The sequence below is a fragment of the Aplidium turbinatum genome, chromosome 1 (assembly GCF_918807975.1).
Source record: "Aplidium turbinatum chromosome 1, kaAplTurb1.1, whole genome shotgun sequence".
Taxonomy (NCBI): Eukaryota; Metazoa; Chordata; class Ascidiacea; order Aplousobranchia; family Polyclinidae; genus Aplidium; species Aplidium turbinatum.
Genome location: NC_137472.1, coordinates 34,240,361 through 34,254,427, shown reverse-complemented (window position 1 = coordinate 34,254,427; position 14,067 = coordinate 34,240,361). Strand labels below are relative to the sequence as shown.

The 14,067-nt window shown below is 39.4% G+C and overlaps 2 protein-coding genes across 2 annotated transcripts in view; both read right to left on the bottom strand.

Annotated features, from left to right (window-relative positions):
* LOC145775955 (malectin-A-like) overlaps positions 1-14,067 on the bottom strand; it is a 232,060-nt gene that overhangs the window by 61,569 nt on the left and 156,424 nt on the right. The gene's annotated exons all lie outside the window — the stretch shown is intronic.
* The window catches only part of LOC145775898 (RNA polymerase II elongation factor ELL2-like), a 38,669-nt gene continuing 29,497 nt past the window's right edge, over positions 4,896-14,067 (bottom strand). Inside the window, exons 6-14 of the mRNA XM_082587298.1 lie at positions 13,137-13,248; positions 12,580-12,732; positions 11,118-11,235; positions 10,209-10,330; positions 9,158-9,771; positions 8,945-8,990; positions 8,743-8,836; positions 7,630-7,752; positions 4,896-7,335 (exon numbers count right to left, since the gene is read on the bottom strand). Of these exons, the coding sequence (XP_082443424.1) occupies positions 7,123-7,335; positions 7,630-7,752; positions 8,743-8,836; positions 8,945-8,990; positions 9,158-9,771; positions 10,209-10,330; positions 11,118-11,235; positions 12,580-12,732; positions 13,137-13,248 (1,595 nt within the window). The 3' untranslated portion in view covers positions 4,896-7,122. The remainder of the gene's footprint in view (positions 7,336-7,629; positions 7,753-8,742; positions 8,837-8,944; positions 8,991-9,157; positions 9,772-10,208; positions 10,331-11,117; positions 11,236-12,579; positions 12,733-13,136; positions 13,249-14,067) is intronic.

The following is a 14,067-nucleotide window of genomic DNA, read 5'->3' as shown; positions in this document are numbered from 1 at the left end:
TTTAGAATTTGTGCTGAAAATGCTCTCTGAACGCACCAAATTCAATGTTAATTTTAAAAATTTTCTGGGAGAGGCCCCCAGACCCCCCGCTGTTGCTTTGCCATCACTGAACACCCTGTCAAAGTGGTCACGGTACGCCACTGCAACAGACCTATTTTGGCACATTTAGAACGTCTCTGCACGACCGATTTTCTGACCCTCGAGACACATGTTTGGGTCGCCACCCATAGTTTGGAAACCACCGGGTTGGGCATAACGAACACACTGTGGCTGCCCTTAACTATCACAATCCGTTAGTGTGAAGAGCTCATTGGCACTGTAAAACAAGCCAAAGGCTTTCAGCGTTACGGTGACTGAATGAGTTGTAATGCTGTACAAGGGCAAGTGCATCCACTAAACAAATGTGTCTTATTGATGGTCAGTCCTCAAAATAATGCCTGCCTCAAACTGGTTCGTACCTACTACGAAAAAGGTTGCCGACCTCTGCCATAGCCTAACTACTTGTAGACACTCAAAACAAAGATCATAATCTGAGCTGATAAGCCATGTTAGCCTACTATAAGTAGCCTATAATGTTTTTCTGTAAATTTTATCCTCACTTAGAACTTTGCATCCTTTACGAAAACTTTTCTCATTCTTTTCATTTATGGCAGTTGCAATCCTCCTAGTCATAGCTTAACAAAACTGTGAGTGCTAAGCTACTAGGCTGCTGATTAATGTTTGTATTTTTGAATTAAACAGTGGTCAACAATCTGCTTCCTTAAAAAATGAAGTTAAACACAGCCTACATGGTCTACTGTATATACAGTAAAGAATTAGCTCATTTATATGAACTTTTTTAATTAAGAAATCGAATTTTTGATTGATGTCCATTAGTTTGGGAACTTAACTGTGCCATTCTATTGTTTCTGGGTTACATTTTTAACCTAAAAAACAAAGAAATGAAAACAGCACTTCTTTGCTCCGTCAATATTGTTTAGCCGAGTTTAGCTTGAACGGTTAATCGAATCATCCAAGAGCGATGTGCATTTAAAAATTAAATCACTGAACTGATGCCACTGAGAAGGGGTGAATGTTGTAGACTTCTCATTCTTGATCAACCATGCGGGCAGCATATTAACAAAAAGGTTCCCTATTTGATGTCTTATCATGAAAATTGACCAATCAGAAGCCGCGTCGATTTACGTCAGAAGCGACGTTGCAAAATCGCATGAATAAGATACGCTCGAGCAAGCACGCCGTTACAGTGTAGGTAGTTTTAATGAAAAGGTTTGTCGGTCATTATATTACTTTGTGGTGACTACTTTGTTCGACTCCAGCCCAGGGGCGCCGGAACGATTTTTGACTGGGGGGGCAAGATTACGAAAAAAGGGCACTTTTTTTACTAAAAGGCAAATTTTTTGTCAAGTTTTAAGATATAGCGATAATGCTAATCTATCAGCTCACTATGTACAGTAGAACTCGGTTAATCCGGATTCGGTTAATCCGGATCTTTGCCTAAACCGGATGAAACTGGAAGTACAAATGAGTCAGGCTTGATAGAACCGTCATCGGTTAATCCGGATCTTCGCCTAATCCGGATGGAATCGCCGGTCAAATCGAATCCGGATTAACCGAGTTTTACTTGTATTGAGTAATGATAGCATACAAGTGTCCAGTATACAAAGAAGGGCATCATGCTATGTTATAATGATGTAACCTACTGTCAAGCCTTAAAGCAGCCTGCGGCCATGGCCGCTAAGTAGTGCTTGAATGACCGCCGGTGCTACCTCTTCAATCGGCCAAGTTTGGCCGCCGGTCTCTTCTAACCAATTATTTAATTTTGCAATAGAATGGTCGTGGATTAACTGTCGAAAATATGTAGTATCAAAGAGTGACGCAAAATTAGGTCAGCGAGTCATAATCGCCACTGTTGCATTATGAGGGGATATTTGTTATTGATGGAATATATCCAGCTGCAATCACCAGCGCTGTAAGTCTTGTTTGTAATTCTCGACATTTATCTTAACAAAGTCTTAATCCGAAGTGCTAATTTACATCGGCTGGCAATATTGTCGTTTTTATGTCGATTCGATGTTGTCGGACATTGAATCGTTGTTAAAAAGGAGAACTAGGTTAGTTGACATCCAAGGGGAAAACATTTTTTGATCATATTTTGCAAAAATTATGCTTCTTTTAGTAATGTCCTTCACATCATTGAAATACTTATTTTATTACCTTGCCGTCATCGTCAACACAATCATGTCGAGCGTTGTTTTTCGTTGCTAAAAAGAATTCTAGGGGAATGGCGAACTTCTTTAAAAGCCACATTGGAGACACTCGTGCGAGTGTCGTTAGATGGTCCCGCAGTACTGGATTACAATCCCGATAAAGCAGTTATTGCGCGGTGCGACGATTCTATTGTAGGACGTCGCCCAGGCCCAGACTTCAACAACGCTAAGTGATCATTTTAATATTGTTGCAAGTTTAATTCTATTTACTTGTGCTATCGTTATTTTTATTTTGTATTTTGGCCTCCAAGCACACAGATTTGGCCGCCGAGAAGGAGCTTCCGAAAAAAAAACGAGTTTCAAGGCCTGTACTGTGTTGCAAAATTTTCTGCCGTAAATATTATTTGAGGCAAAAATGAAAGATTATTATTAGGCTAAAAGCGAATAGCAGAACTTGTTATGTTGCAAAATGTGCAGTTGCTTACATGACTTTAAAAGGGCACCATTGCCCCCCCTGCCCCTCCATCTGCAGAAAATTTGAGGGCAGGGGGGGCATCCGGGGGGTCTGGGGGACCTCCCGCAGAAAATTTTGAAAAATTCTTCCAATTTGGTGCGCTCTGAGAGCATTTCCAAAACAAAATCTTCGGACTTTCCCAGTCCGAATATAAAGATTTAATCAATCAATCAAACTGGGACTAGTCTTGAATGTTGGCTGCGTTTTTAGACTGAGCACAAAAACTTATTGTCAATGTCATCTGTAAGCATTTAAGACATGCATTGGACTGGTGCACTAGTAAAGAGCAAATAATTAGCCTATAAATTAAGCTAGTCCATTCTTGAAGAACACAAGTAAATTTGCTCTGAACTTGTGATGTCAGTCTATTGACCCAAAAGAATTTAAAAAACACTTGTGCTGTTTCAGTAGCCTACTGGTTGGTTAATGTACCCTTTCGAATTGCATGTTTTATTGTAGAATCTATGTTTTTTTTGGTAAGAGAACCAGCTTTATTTTCAGCGTACTCAGTAGCCTATAGTTACAAGCGCGCAAATCACTCATGCGTAGAGGTTGTATTCCTTTCGTCTGAAACCAAAAGCAGCCGCTATGAGATACGCATGACGTCACTGGGAAAGCACAACTAACCATACCATAACCATAACACATCTGATTGGCTAAGCAGCTGGTGACGTTTTGCAAAACGATTGAGGATTGGATAAAACGAAGGCGTTTTTTGACATTTTTAAACCTGGGAAAGCAACTTTGAAAGTTGATTTCCCTGGAGCTCAACACCTGCTCTCAACACCTGCTCATAGAAAGAGCTCAACACCTGCTCTCCTGGGCCACATTGAAACGAGCTTTTGCCTGAGGATGGGTTTCTTTTATGTCCGGTTTTCTTTCTCCATCCTATTATTATTATTATGACTGCTCATCCACATCAATATTGGAACTGGCAAATTCAATCCACAACACTTTTCATTAGGGTTTTGTGGCCGTGCTAACTACTGATATATAGCCTACTACATAATTTTTCATTCAGGCACGTTTTAAACCTTTCAAGGTTTTGCCACCTTTTCCCGTTCGTTAACGTGCTGGTAGGTTTATATCGATTTTTGTAGTTAGTATCTTTTTCGTCCCGGACGCGTTAATGACGAAAAATAAAATGATTGATTGATTGAGCTTCAGTGATGGTTTCTGACAAAAGCGTTTGCGTTAATTGGCATTTATAGGCAAGACATGCGGTTTGGTGAGGACTTAGACTACTCACAAGCGTTACGAGTAATTCTAGTCACGAACACAGTAAATTTCAAGTTAAAATAGACTTGATAAAAATAATAAGAAGTTAAACCTAGAATTCAGTCATTATATTTTGCATAGTTTTCGCTCAGGTAAGCACTGCTTTCCCTCATCGATCGTCACTGGTGTACACCGATGCATAGCGCTCAAGTCCGCTTTCCGCAATGCAGGATAAAAATAATAAAACAAACTTTGCCCGCTTCCAAGCCAAAATGAAATCTATAAAACTTTCCAAAGCTGCAGATGGCGTGAGGAAAACTTGTCTTCTTCAGAATTTCAATTCTGTGTATGCGATGTTGCCCAAGCAGGCCCGTAGCCAGATATTTTCAATGGGGGGTTTCCAAATCCAAAAATATGGACCTTTTGATAACACTTTCTTCTTGGCGTGTCCACAAGCAAGCATTCAAAACATAAGAAGTGGCACTGTGGAAAGCGCTTGTGGGACGTTACAAATAAAAAGACGTCGTCCCGACGCCAACGAGACCACACGTTTAAGGTATTGCAACCATGCCACATTTTAAACTGATTGTCCTGCTTTGGTATCATGCATGTTATAACGTCAGCGTTTGGTAGCTTTCTCTTTTTTTCTAGACCTCGGCTATGCTTGTCATTTAAGTTATATCCGAATAAAGGGCTTTCTGTGTCAGAAGACAAAAGTAGCGGTAGCGCGCGCTACTTTTATCGGTTAGTTCGTGCGCTACTTTAGCCCAAGTAGCAGTAGCGGGCTACTTTTAAAGTGGCGGATGCCCAGCGTAGGTTACCGAAAAATGATCTTTTTCGATTCGGCAGACGTTAAACAAATGTAAAAATGAAGGATTCTTCTAGCTGGGTTTGATCTTGAAGCCTTCTAAATGCTATGATTAATCGAAAACGAATGCACTCATTCAATGTAATGTTCTTGTATTACTAAGCGACAAACTGTACACGACAACTTGGCAATGCAGGAAGTAGTGATTGTTGGAATCCCGCAAGATGACATCACAAAGAAATGGAAGGTTTTGGTACGGATTGTTATGACAAGAACCTCTCAGACAGCAAATCATTGGTTTTTTATATTGATTCAACGTCTGCAGAAGTTAATCAATGTAAACAACGACTAATTTACTGTCTGGGTTCCCACCAGAAATGAATGCAACAGGTAAACCCAATAAACAAAATTGACGTAGGACATGTGGCGATGGCTTCAAGCAACGATAAACTTGTACTTGGTCGCGATGTAGCAGCAAACACTCTCTGAAATGACAAAACTCTGTTTATATTATAACAAAAGCTTGTTATGTAGAATTGCTAAGTATCAAGCATAGCATTTTTTATTTAGCAATCACAGAACTCAGAACAGTTTGTTGATCAACCCAATACAGCACAGATGAACCACTCAGTACCGTTGTCAAAACTTAACGCTGATGGCTATTCCATATTTTAAGAAGTTGAACCAAAACAAAAACATAGGTTTTGACATAAAATCAGTCCTTTTCACATTGAATCAATCTCTGAAGGTGTTCAATCAATGCAAAGGTGACTGGTTTTTCTTTGCGACTTCGGTAAGCTCGTACGTGGTCAAACCAAAGCACTCCACAATGCTAAGATCACACGGTTTGGAAAAGGTTTGAAGACCTGGTACACTATCGTCACGTGATGCTCCTTTCAACAGCATCGTCAAACAAGGAAAAAAGTAATCATAATTGGTTCAATTCGAACGTGTTACGACGTCGTATAAACGTAAATAATTTTGAGTTGAACGAGAATCATCTAATGACATGTCACCATGCAATAAGTTGCACTTCTGTGCAATTCATTTTTGTGTGTTATAGAAGCAAGGTTTAATTTTTCAAAACCACTGCAAAAATTAAAGAAACTTGGGGGTCCAAAGGAGGTTTAGAACGAGGTGTAAGGCAAAAATGTTCTAACTGAGCAAGCAAAACGACAGACATTTATGCAACAACGATTTTCAACAGGAACATAGGAAACATATTTTGAAAAAGCATTTTCAGAATGGTGTCAATATCACAAAAAGCTATGTGTGGTACTTGGCGCTGTACAAAAGAAAGTATTATTATTCGCAACATGACCACTGAGACAAACATGCAGCAAGATAAATAACGTCCAGAGATCGGCTAAAAACCACCGCACGATTTTACATGAAATAAATACGAGAAAAAATAGAGGTTGCAAAATCAAGTTTAGAGACACAACTCTGACGCAAACTGATGCAAACAGAATGCTACCAAACCATTGGACAAAACAAACACCACACTCTAATACAAAAAGTACTTTACTGACAACACAATAGCTTGTTAGGAAAACGAAAAGTTTGACAGACTTGGAAAGGCGACATTAAAACCAGAGCAGTTAAGAAACTGTGGCGCATTAGCAAAAGGAAAGAAGCCCAAGATATATTCTTTATCGGCTTGTTAGATGAGCCTGAGATTTATCAGAAAAAATTGCAAGAAATAAATAAGGGATAACACCTTAGTATAAAACTTCACTGAACTGTACCTCCGCGACCGTCACATTTGCTCAATTCGCAACAACGATAGAGTGAAGAAAAACAAAAGAACTCAGTTCAGAATCTTGCTTTTGATGATAAGAAAGTGTGTCTTTCGTTGGTGATGAACAATAAGGCAATAATTCTGCATTTTCATAATACAATTAACAATAACAGAAAACGTATTTTTTTGCCAGCAAACGTAATTTCTATCCTACGTTGTGTAACTAAAAATCAAAGCAATCTTCCACGTTGGTAAGCATTTTAATTAAAAACAATTAGAAACTTTTCCATCAAAAACACTTAACATCTACCGATATCGTACCGAATTTTACCAATAAATTTATCACTTGAAGTTGACGCAAAACCCGACATTGGTTAATTCTGAACGCGATTTGAACTTGGTGACAAAAACTGATGAACTGGGCTTCATTTGCGTAGAACTTTTCCCACACCAGCCCAATCAACAAATCTTTGAATTAACGTTGAATCAATGTAAAAAAAGGACTCATTTGCTGACTGGATGAGAACTTTTTATCTACGCAGGTCAGATTACACCGGCGTATAATAATCGCAATAAAGTCAGGAAGAGGCAACATTCGAGGAGTGTTCTCCGTCGAAGAGTAAATGGAGAATCAGGCGGTAACGAGAGGTCGTTTTTGTGGAACATCATTCGGCCTGCGATGGAGGTTGGGTCGGTCTTGACGATTTCCTGAGCTCTTTCCGGAATTCGGCGAGGTCGTCTGATCAAATTGCTTACAATCGAACTCTCGGACAAGATCCTTGATGTGCTTCAACTTGCGATGGAGATACTGCATTCGTTCACGTTCTCTGCCAAATTCTTGATTCTGGCGGCACAAGAAATATCAAATAGGTAGATGCGCAAACAACAATTTATGAAACCTACAAAAGTTCAAATAGAAAACACAACCACAATAAACATAATAAATAAATAAACAGTAAATCTCTGAATTTTCTCCATTATAATAACCAGACGCAAACATCAGGTTTGTGGCACAGACACACAATGTGAGGGGAACGTCATGTGTTTTGCTACAAGTAGATACAATGCAGGAGAAACAATTAGTTTAACAAAACAATTAACACACAAACTTATACTTTCAGTGTTCGAATTCCAATACCTGTTTCAGCTTTTGATATTCGGCGTAAACTAGTTTTGCGATGCGCGTATATGCTTCTGTGTCTTTCGGCTGTTCATCAAGCTCCTTCTGCCATTCAGCAAATCTCTTTGAATGAGCAGCAACCTGCAAAAATACGTTCAGTGAACGTTTGGGAATTAGTAGAAATCGCAAGGCTGTGGAAATCATATAAAGCCACAGGTTACATCGAATTTAGAACATCATTCGAGCCAAAACAAAGCCTTTCGACTTGGCTTATCAATCTCTTAAATTTAGTTCAAACAGCCGCAAGGCTTGATGAGATTTGACGTCAGAAGCAAGTCACTTGCGTATGTCAATGTAAACATGGATAATTTATTTTATCGGCAGTGAGATCAGTGGATTATAGCTGGCGGTAAAATAAGCTTTGGGCAAAATAGAAAAGTGTATTCATTTGTTCATTCATTTCTTCTGTATGCGTTGCGCTTTATAACATACAAGCAACTCACTCAAGCAGCAGTTGGCACAGATGACACGAAAAGATTACTTTTGTGAAATAGCACAGTTCTTTCGTTGGCGAATTGACAAAATGAAATACGTGATCGGTCTTGTCAAAAAATAAACACAAACTAGCCAGTAGAAAACTTATTTTCAGGCTAATTTCCAAGCTAATTTGGTCAAGTTTACAACCGTTCAGAAAAGACTCACACAGAATTAAGTTGTTTGAAATGTTGATTTAAAAACATGTTGAAAACAAATTTTTTAATTCTATTGTTAAATAAACGACTCAGTGCTATTATACAGCACTTTCTCACGAGGGAAGGGCTTTCTGACGAGTCTTGCATATGCATCACTTTTGTCTGTTGCAGTTGAAGACTTTGTTCGCTTTACTTATTTAAATTTCTCAAACCACAAATGAAGTAGTATCACCCCTCGATGATATCAAGAGGCCGCTGCATTAGCAGCAGTGACACTGACTTTGGTTTCACAGAAATAGCATTGCAAACGAACAATAACGTGTTTGTCATTGCCATGGTTTCCCTAATTTAGCCACGATCGCTATAGGAAAGCAATACCACAGTTTTACTTTAAAGACCAGTCTCTCGAAGAAAACTGATTGAAGTAATGGTTACCTACCTTATCGTGAAGTTGACGATATTCCTTGTATTCTGCGTAGAAGTCACTCTTATATTCGTCCCGCTTCTTCGCTTCGTGGATTGAAGTGTATTTCCTGAAACGTATAATTTTGTTCAATTAAGTTTAACAGGCGACTTAAAATTAACAAAAACGCAATGAGAACATAATTTTTAATGACGATTGCGACGACTTTTGGTCTCACCTTGTGAATTCATCGTTCACATCCGCTGGCGGTGACTGGCTTGCATCTGTTCAAAAAATAATGTTAATGTCAAAAGTACCATGCGAGGGATAGCTTCCACCCAACAGATTGCATGTTATTGCGGTTACGTATCAACGAGAAGTGAAGAAATCTATTCACCAATTTCTTCCTTAAAAAATACACAGGGAAGAAGCAATTGGAAAAAAATCATACCAAGATGGGAAGTGTAATCGACCGATCCTGACATACTAGCATCCGCATCACGATGATAGAAGGACGACTCGCTTTGGGGCTTCTCGTTTCTGTCTCGGGATTGGTTCTTGGAGCGGGTTGGACTCGTATCTTTGGATTTTACAGAGATAGTCACAGTGTTGATGGAAGGAGAAATAAAGGAATCGCTCAGAGGAGGAGGAGGTTTCTGTGGCGAGGAGAGCCTTGTCGGACTGTGGCTTGACTTGCTCATCTTGCTGTTGGCACTCGATGGCCGCTTCGGGCTGTGTCTATGAGAGGAATTATTTCGAGACAAACCGAAGTTGCTGATGCCAGAGTCGTTCAAGTCAACAATGCTGCTGCTGCTCAACAAGGAAGCGCCTTCGAGCAATGTGCCACCCTCTAGGGGAGACACAGATCGAGGCTGGGTAGCGTTTGGGCTGGTTTTGCTGTACAACGAGACACGGGCCTTTTTCTTAACAGGATTGCTATAACTTTCCTCCTGTAAAGCCTTCTTGGCAGATGACGGATCAGGAGAATTCTTTGGAGTGGAATCGGGAGATACCATGGCACGTTTCCTGTTGTCGCTTGCCCGAATCGTAACCTCAGCTTGCTTCCTGTAAAAACACGCAATATAAAAATCGCAACGCAGTGTAACGCAATTATGTAAAAACAAGCAACTGAATACATTTGAGTAATTTTTTTTAGACATATTCGGAAATGTCGCTTGCAAATGAAAAGAATGCAACAAAGGCATCCGAACCAAGTACACCATCGTATAATTTGTAGAGAGCTATACCAGTGTACCTACTGCACTGAGCAGACCGGAAGGTCGAAACGGTGTGCACTGTCTGCAGTAAATGAGGTGTGTGTAAACGCCGTCGCAAAATTTTCTTTACATTGCAAAAACACAGGTATGCATCCCAGGCTTGTTGTGTAAAAAAAACAAAAAAAACAGTGAATTATGTTTTAGGCAAACTTATTGTACTTTGAAATGACCTTACAGAAGATTAATTTATTCACAACAAGCAAATAAAATGCGTGGATGTCAAACCTTCGCAGGGCTGAGCGTTCATCTTCATTGTAGCCCGGCCAATCCACATGAACTTCGTTAAAGAGGTTTGGTTTCAACGTGTATTCGAGCACACCAGGTCGAATTGTACGAACAGTAGCAATCTACGGAGGCAAGTAAGAATAAAGGTTTCTTGATCTACGATCGAACCAAGGTTTACATTCAACGGTTGAAGTGGACGAAAAGACAAAGAAGCGAATCTACCTTCTACACTAACATTAATTGTCTTGCTAAGACTCCATTGCTTGCTCTGGACTAGTGTCAAACTGATAACATTTCGAGTGTCGCGCAAGTGTATTTGCTACTCGGACACGCAGATATTGCTTATGATGTCGTGAGGTGGAAACTCAACAACATCAAAACAAGTCATATAAGCTGCACGGCTGCACGTGTAGGTGAAACCTCACATTATCGCGTCTATACCGAGCCAGAAAATTGGTCGTTTTTCATATTAATACAACGTCTGACGACGTTGAATTAATGTAAAAACCGATTGATTTGCTATCTGGGTGCAGCTCACTTGTATTTAAGTTGAAATTCTCTGCACTGATCAGCATAGATGCATAAAAGGCTATCAGTTGATATCCAGCCATGAGGCCGCAAAAAACTTACAATGGCAACATGAAAATAAGAACTGCATGCAGGGACGTTTATCACACGAAAGGTCAGGCACACAGACTCTGCTAAGGACATTACACGATTATTCACAGTATGCTAGTGCAACATAATGTTTTGCTGCTGCGCATAGTACCAAGTTCACTATTCATTATTTTGTGATCGTTTTGCAGTTTGATACGAGCGGAATACGAACGGTAAGAGTTGAAGCTTAATACGTTTGCATCCAACGATAACTTCGACAGAGTAAGAGTAGAGTTGTAATACGATCACTACCTGTTGCAGGATAACTTGCAGTTTTACTTTGTCAATATAGGAACCACCACGGCTGAGCCTAGTTGTCAGCTCGGCAAGGCGTATCGGTCTCACAGCAACATAATGCAGGACTTTCTCGCTGAAAACAAATCGATAAATTATTACTGCAACGCACAATCGTATCCAAGACAGGAAATCAAGTATTTTTTTACATTGATTCAACGTCCAACGTCCAAAACAAGATGTAAAAAAACGACTGATCTGCTGTCTGTGCTGTGATTCTTGCAGTCAACAGAAAATAAAAAACATGCAACTTGAAGTCAACAAAATAACAATTTTGTGTTGATGAAAATAGGTCACGAAAAAGATACTGTGTGACTCAGCACAAAGACAACAAGACAGTAGTAATGTTACGTTGGATAAACGTATTTAATTGCACTTCACAAATGTTCTTCTTGCCAACGGCGACAACCACAGTACAGATAACAATAATTTGATGCCGTCAGAAAGTGTTTTTCGTGTGTACGATATCGGACATTTGCATTTGTTAACCCAATCTTAGCGTGTTGGTGTCAAAACTCCTTACACGTTTTTTAAAAAATGTATTGAACTGAAAAGAAGCCAATGACTGCCCCGAGGCTAATTGATTGAAAATTATTTAACCACAAGCTTCGGAGCATCTATTAATAAAATAGCACCGCAATTCCTAGTATAGAAGACGCATGAAGTTCCTGTCAAACAAAATCGTGAACACTATTCATCAGTCAATAAACATTAATCACGATCACAAATGCCATATGTGCAACTTTAGAGTTTCTTTAGACATTACCATATGTTTGATCTTTCTTAGCTGATATTCGTACTCATGACACATAAAATTCAACTTGTGGTTTGTTTTAGAAAAGTAATTATTTGTTCCAGTATATAATAAGCAAGACTGTGTTGTAAGTGTTGTAATTATGAAATGCAGTAAACAAATTATTAAGATCGAAAAGCTTTGAATGTAGTGACGAAAGTAAGAACAAATTTGCACGATGCTTTGTCCCTTAAACTGCAATGTTTGTTCAACAAGGCGACTCCAAGCTTTTAAACTCCCCAAACAGCAAATCAGTCGTTTTTTGCAGACGATGATTTGCTGTCTAGGTCAGGCCTAATTAATAATTATACTATTATAGATTAAGTTTCGCTTTTAGCAGCATGATCGTTGCTTGCTTCACAAATGTGGATACTATGCCTACATTGTGAACTAACTACACTAACCTATCGTCGTAGAATCAATGAAAAACAGCAAAATGTGATAACTGACGGATACATAACTGAACATTCGAACTCAAAACCAAACGTTCTTCGTCGATTTTAGGTATGTACCGGATAAAATTATTAATTTTTCGTCAGAAGCCTCGCTCTTATTTTTAACTATTTTTAGACAAGGTGGCTATGCATTCGGCAGAAAGTTTAAATGTAACAATGGGAATGAACGAACTTCAACGATCTTGCATTGGTGGCTGATGATTGGCTGGTATTGGTTGACGATGACAGAGACGAAAGAACAGGCTTCGTTTTATTACGGACACCCGCTAAATCACTTCCAGGCACTGGAGATACGGATTGCAGAGAGGTAAGCGGGGAGGCAGACCTGTGGAAAGTTACCAAGATAAGAAACGTTGATTTTTATGTTCGGGTGATGAATGTTTCATTGGTGCAGGTCAACTAACAAGCTGGCTGGCGCTGGGATGAAACCACCAACATCAACCTAGGTGACAAAAACCTCGCTTGAACGCCGCGAGACGTTGAAGTTATTGTGACAACGGCAACTTCTGCTCGCTGGATTTCAAAACCAAACTTGAAGAGACTTCCATGCATGCTAACACATTCCTCCTACATTTTTATATGAAAGGGTTAAAACCTATCCCACCAGCAAAATTGGTATTTTTATGAATGATTGTACTTCTACAAACGTTGTATCATTCAAAAAAGGCCCTGCTTCGCAATTTGGGTTGTGTAACAACGTTCACCCTTCACCAAGACAATAAAAACAACCTAGCAAACGAATGAGATGGTCTTCCGGGAGGAGGAGTGGAAGTCCTTCCATGTGCAAAGGATGACGATTGCGACTCGAATCCCTTTCGACGGAACATCTTGCCCTTTTTCCCTATTGATAGAAATGCAATAAATGTTTAAAGCAACGGCGTGATGCTATTTTAACTTGTCATGGAAATAATGACAGAAACAAGATGTTGTGGTCGAAAATGCCGTTGACCTCTTTATTGCAGTCGACATAGGAAAATGCGACCAGCTTATTACAAAGTACGTTATCGCACAACATGCTTCTAAAAAAGGTCACGTTGGTTATTAGTCAAAGTATTGGTTTGTGCGCCAAAAAAATGCCATTTGTAAAATATGCGCCATAGCATGTGGCTTTTTACGAGTAAAGTCGCTCGACAATAAATCCATAAAAACAATAAGGATTACACGCTTTAACGCGATGCGGGATTACAAATGTTGATTTTTCTCCTTTTAATCCTATAGCATGCCAATCATCGTGCACAGCAATGGTTTTTCAATACGTGTAGTGAGAGACATTCTCTTTTCTTTTGGTGAATCGTTTCAAAGTTTTTTTCTTCACTTTTCTCCTACACAACGACAGAACGTTATGTTCCTTTGCAAAGTGAAGAGAAAAGCTTTTAAATCATTCAGTATTTGTCATCATTTCAAATGTAAGCAAGCGAGAAATGTGGATGTTTTACTTTACGCCTTCACGCTAACTGCAAATAAAAGACTGGCATTGGTCACATTCGGTTTTGTTGGCATCGTTCAGCTTCAATCAGCATCCGTCAACAATTTTTTAAAAGACTGGAACTATATATTTTTGCAACAAGAAGTTATCAAGATTCAATGTCAAACAAAGAAACAAGTTCCCACCCATTAGCGTCTATTGGATTCCGCCATTGTTTATCGAATATGCACTATG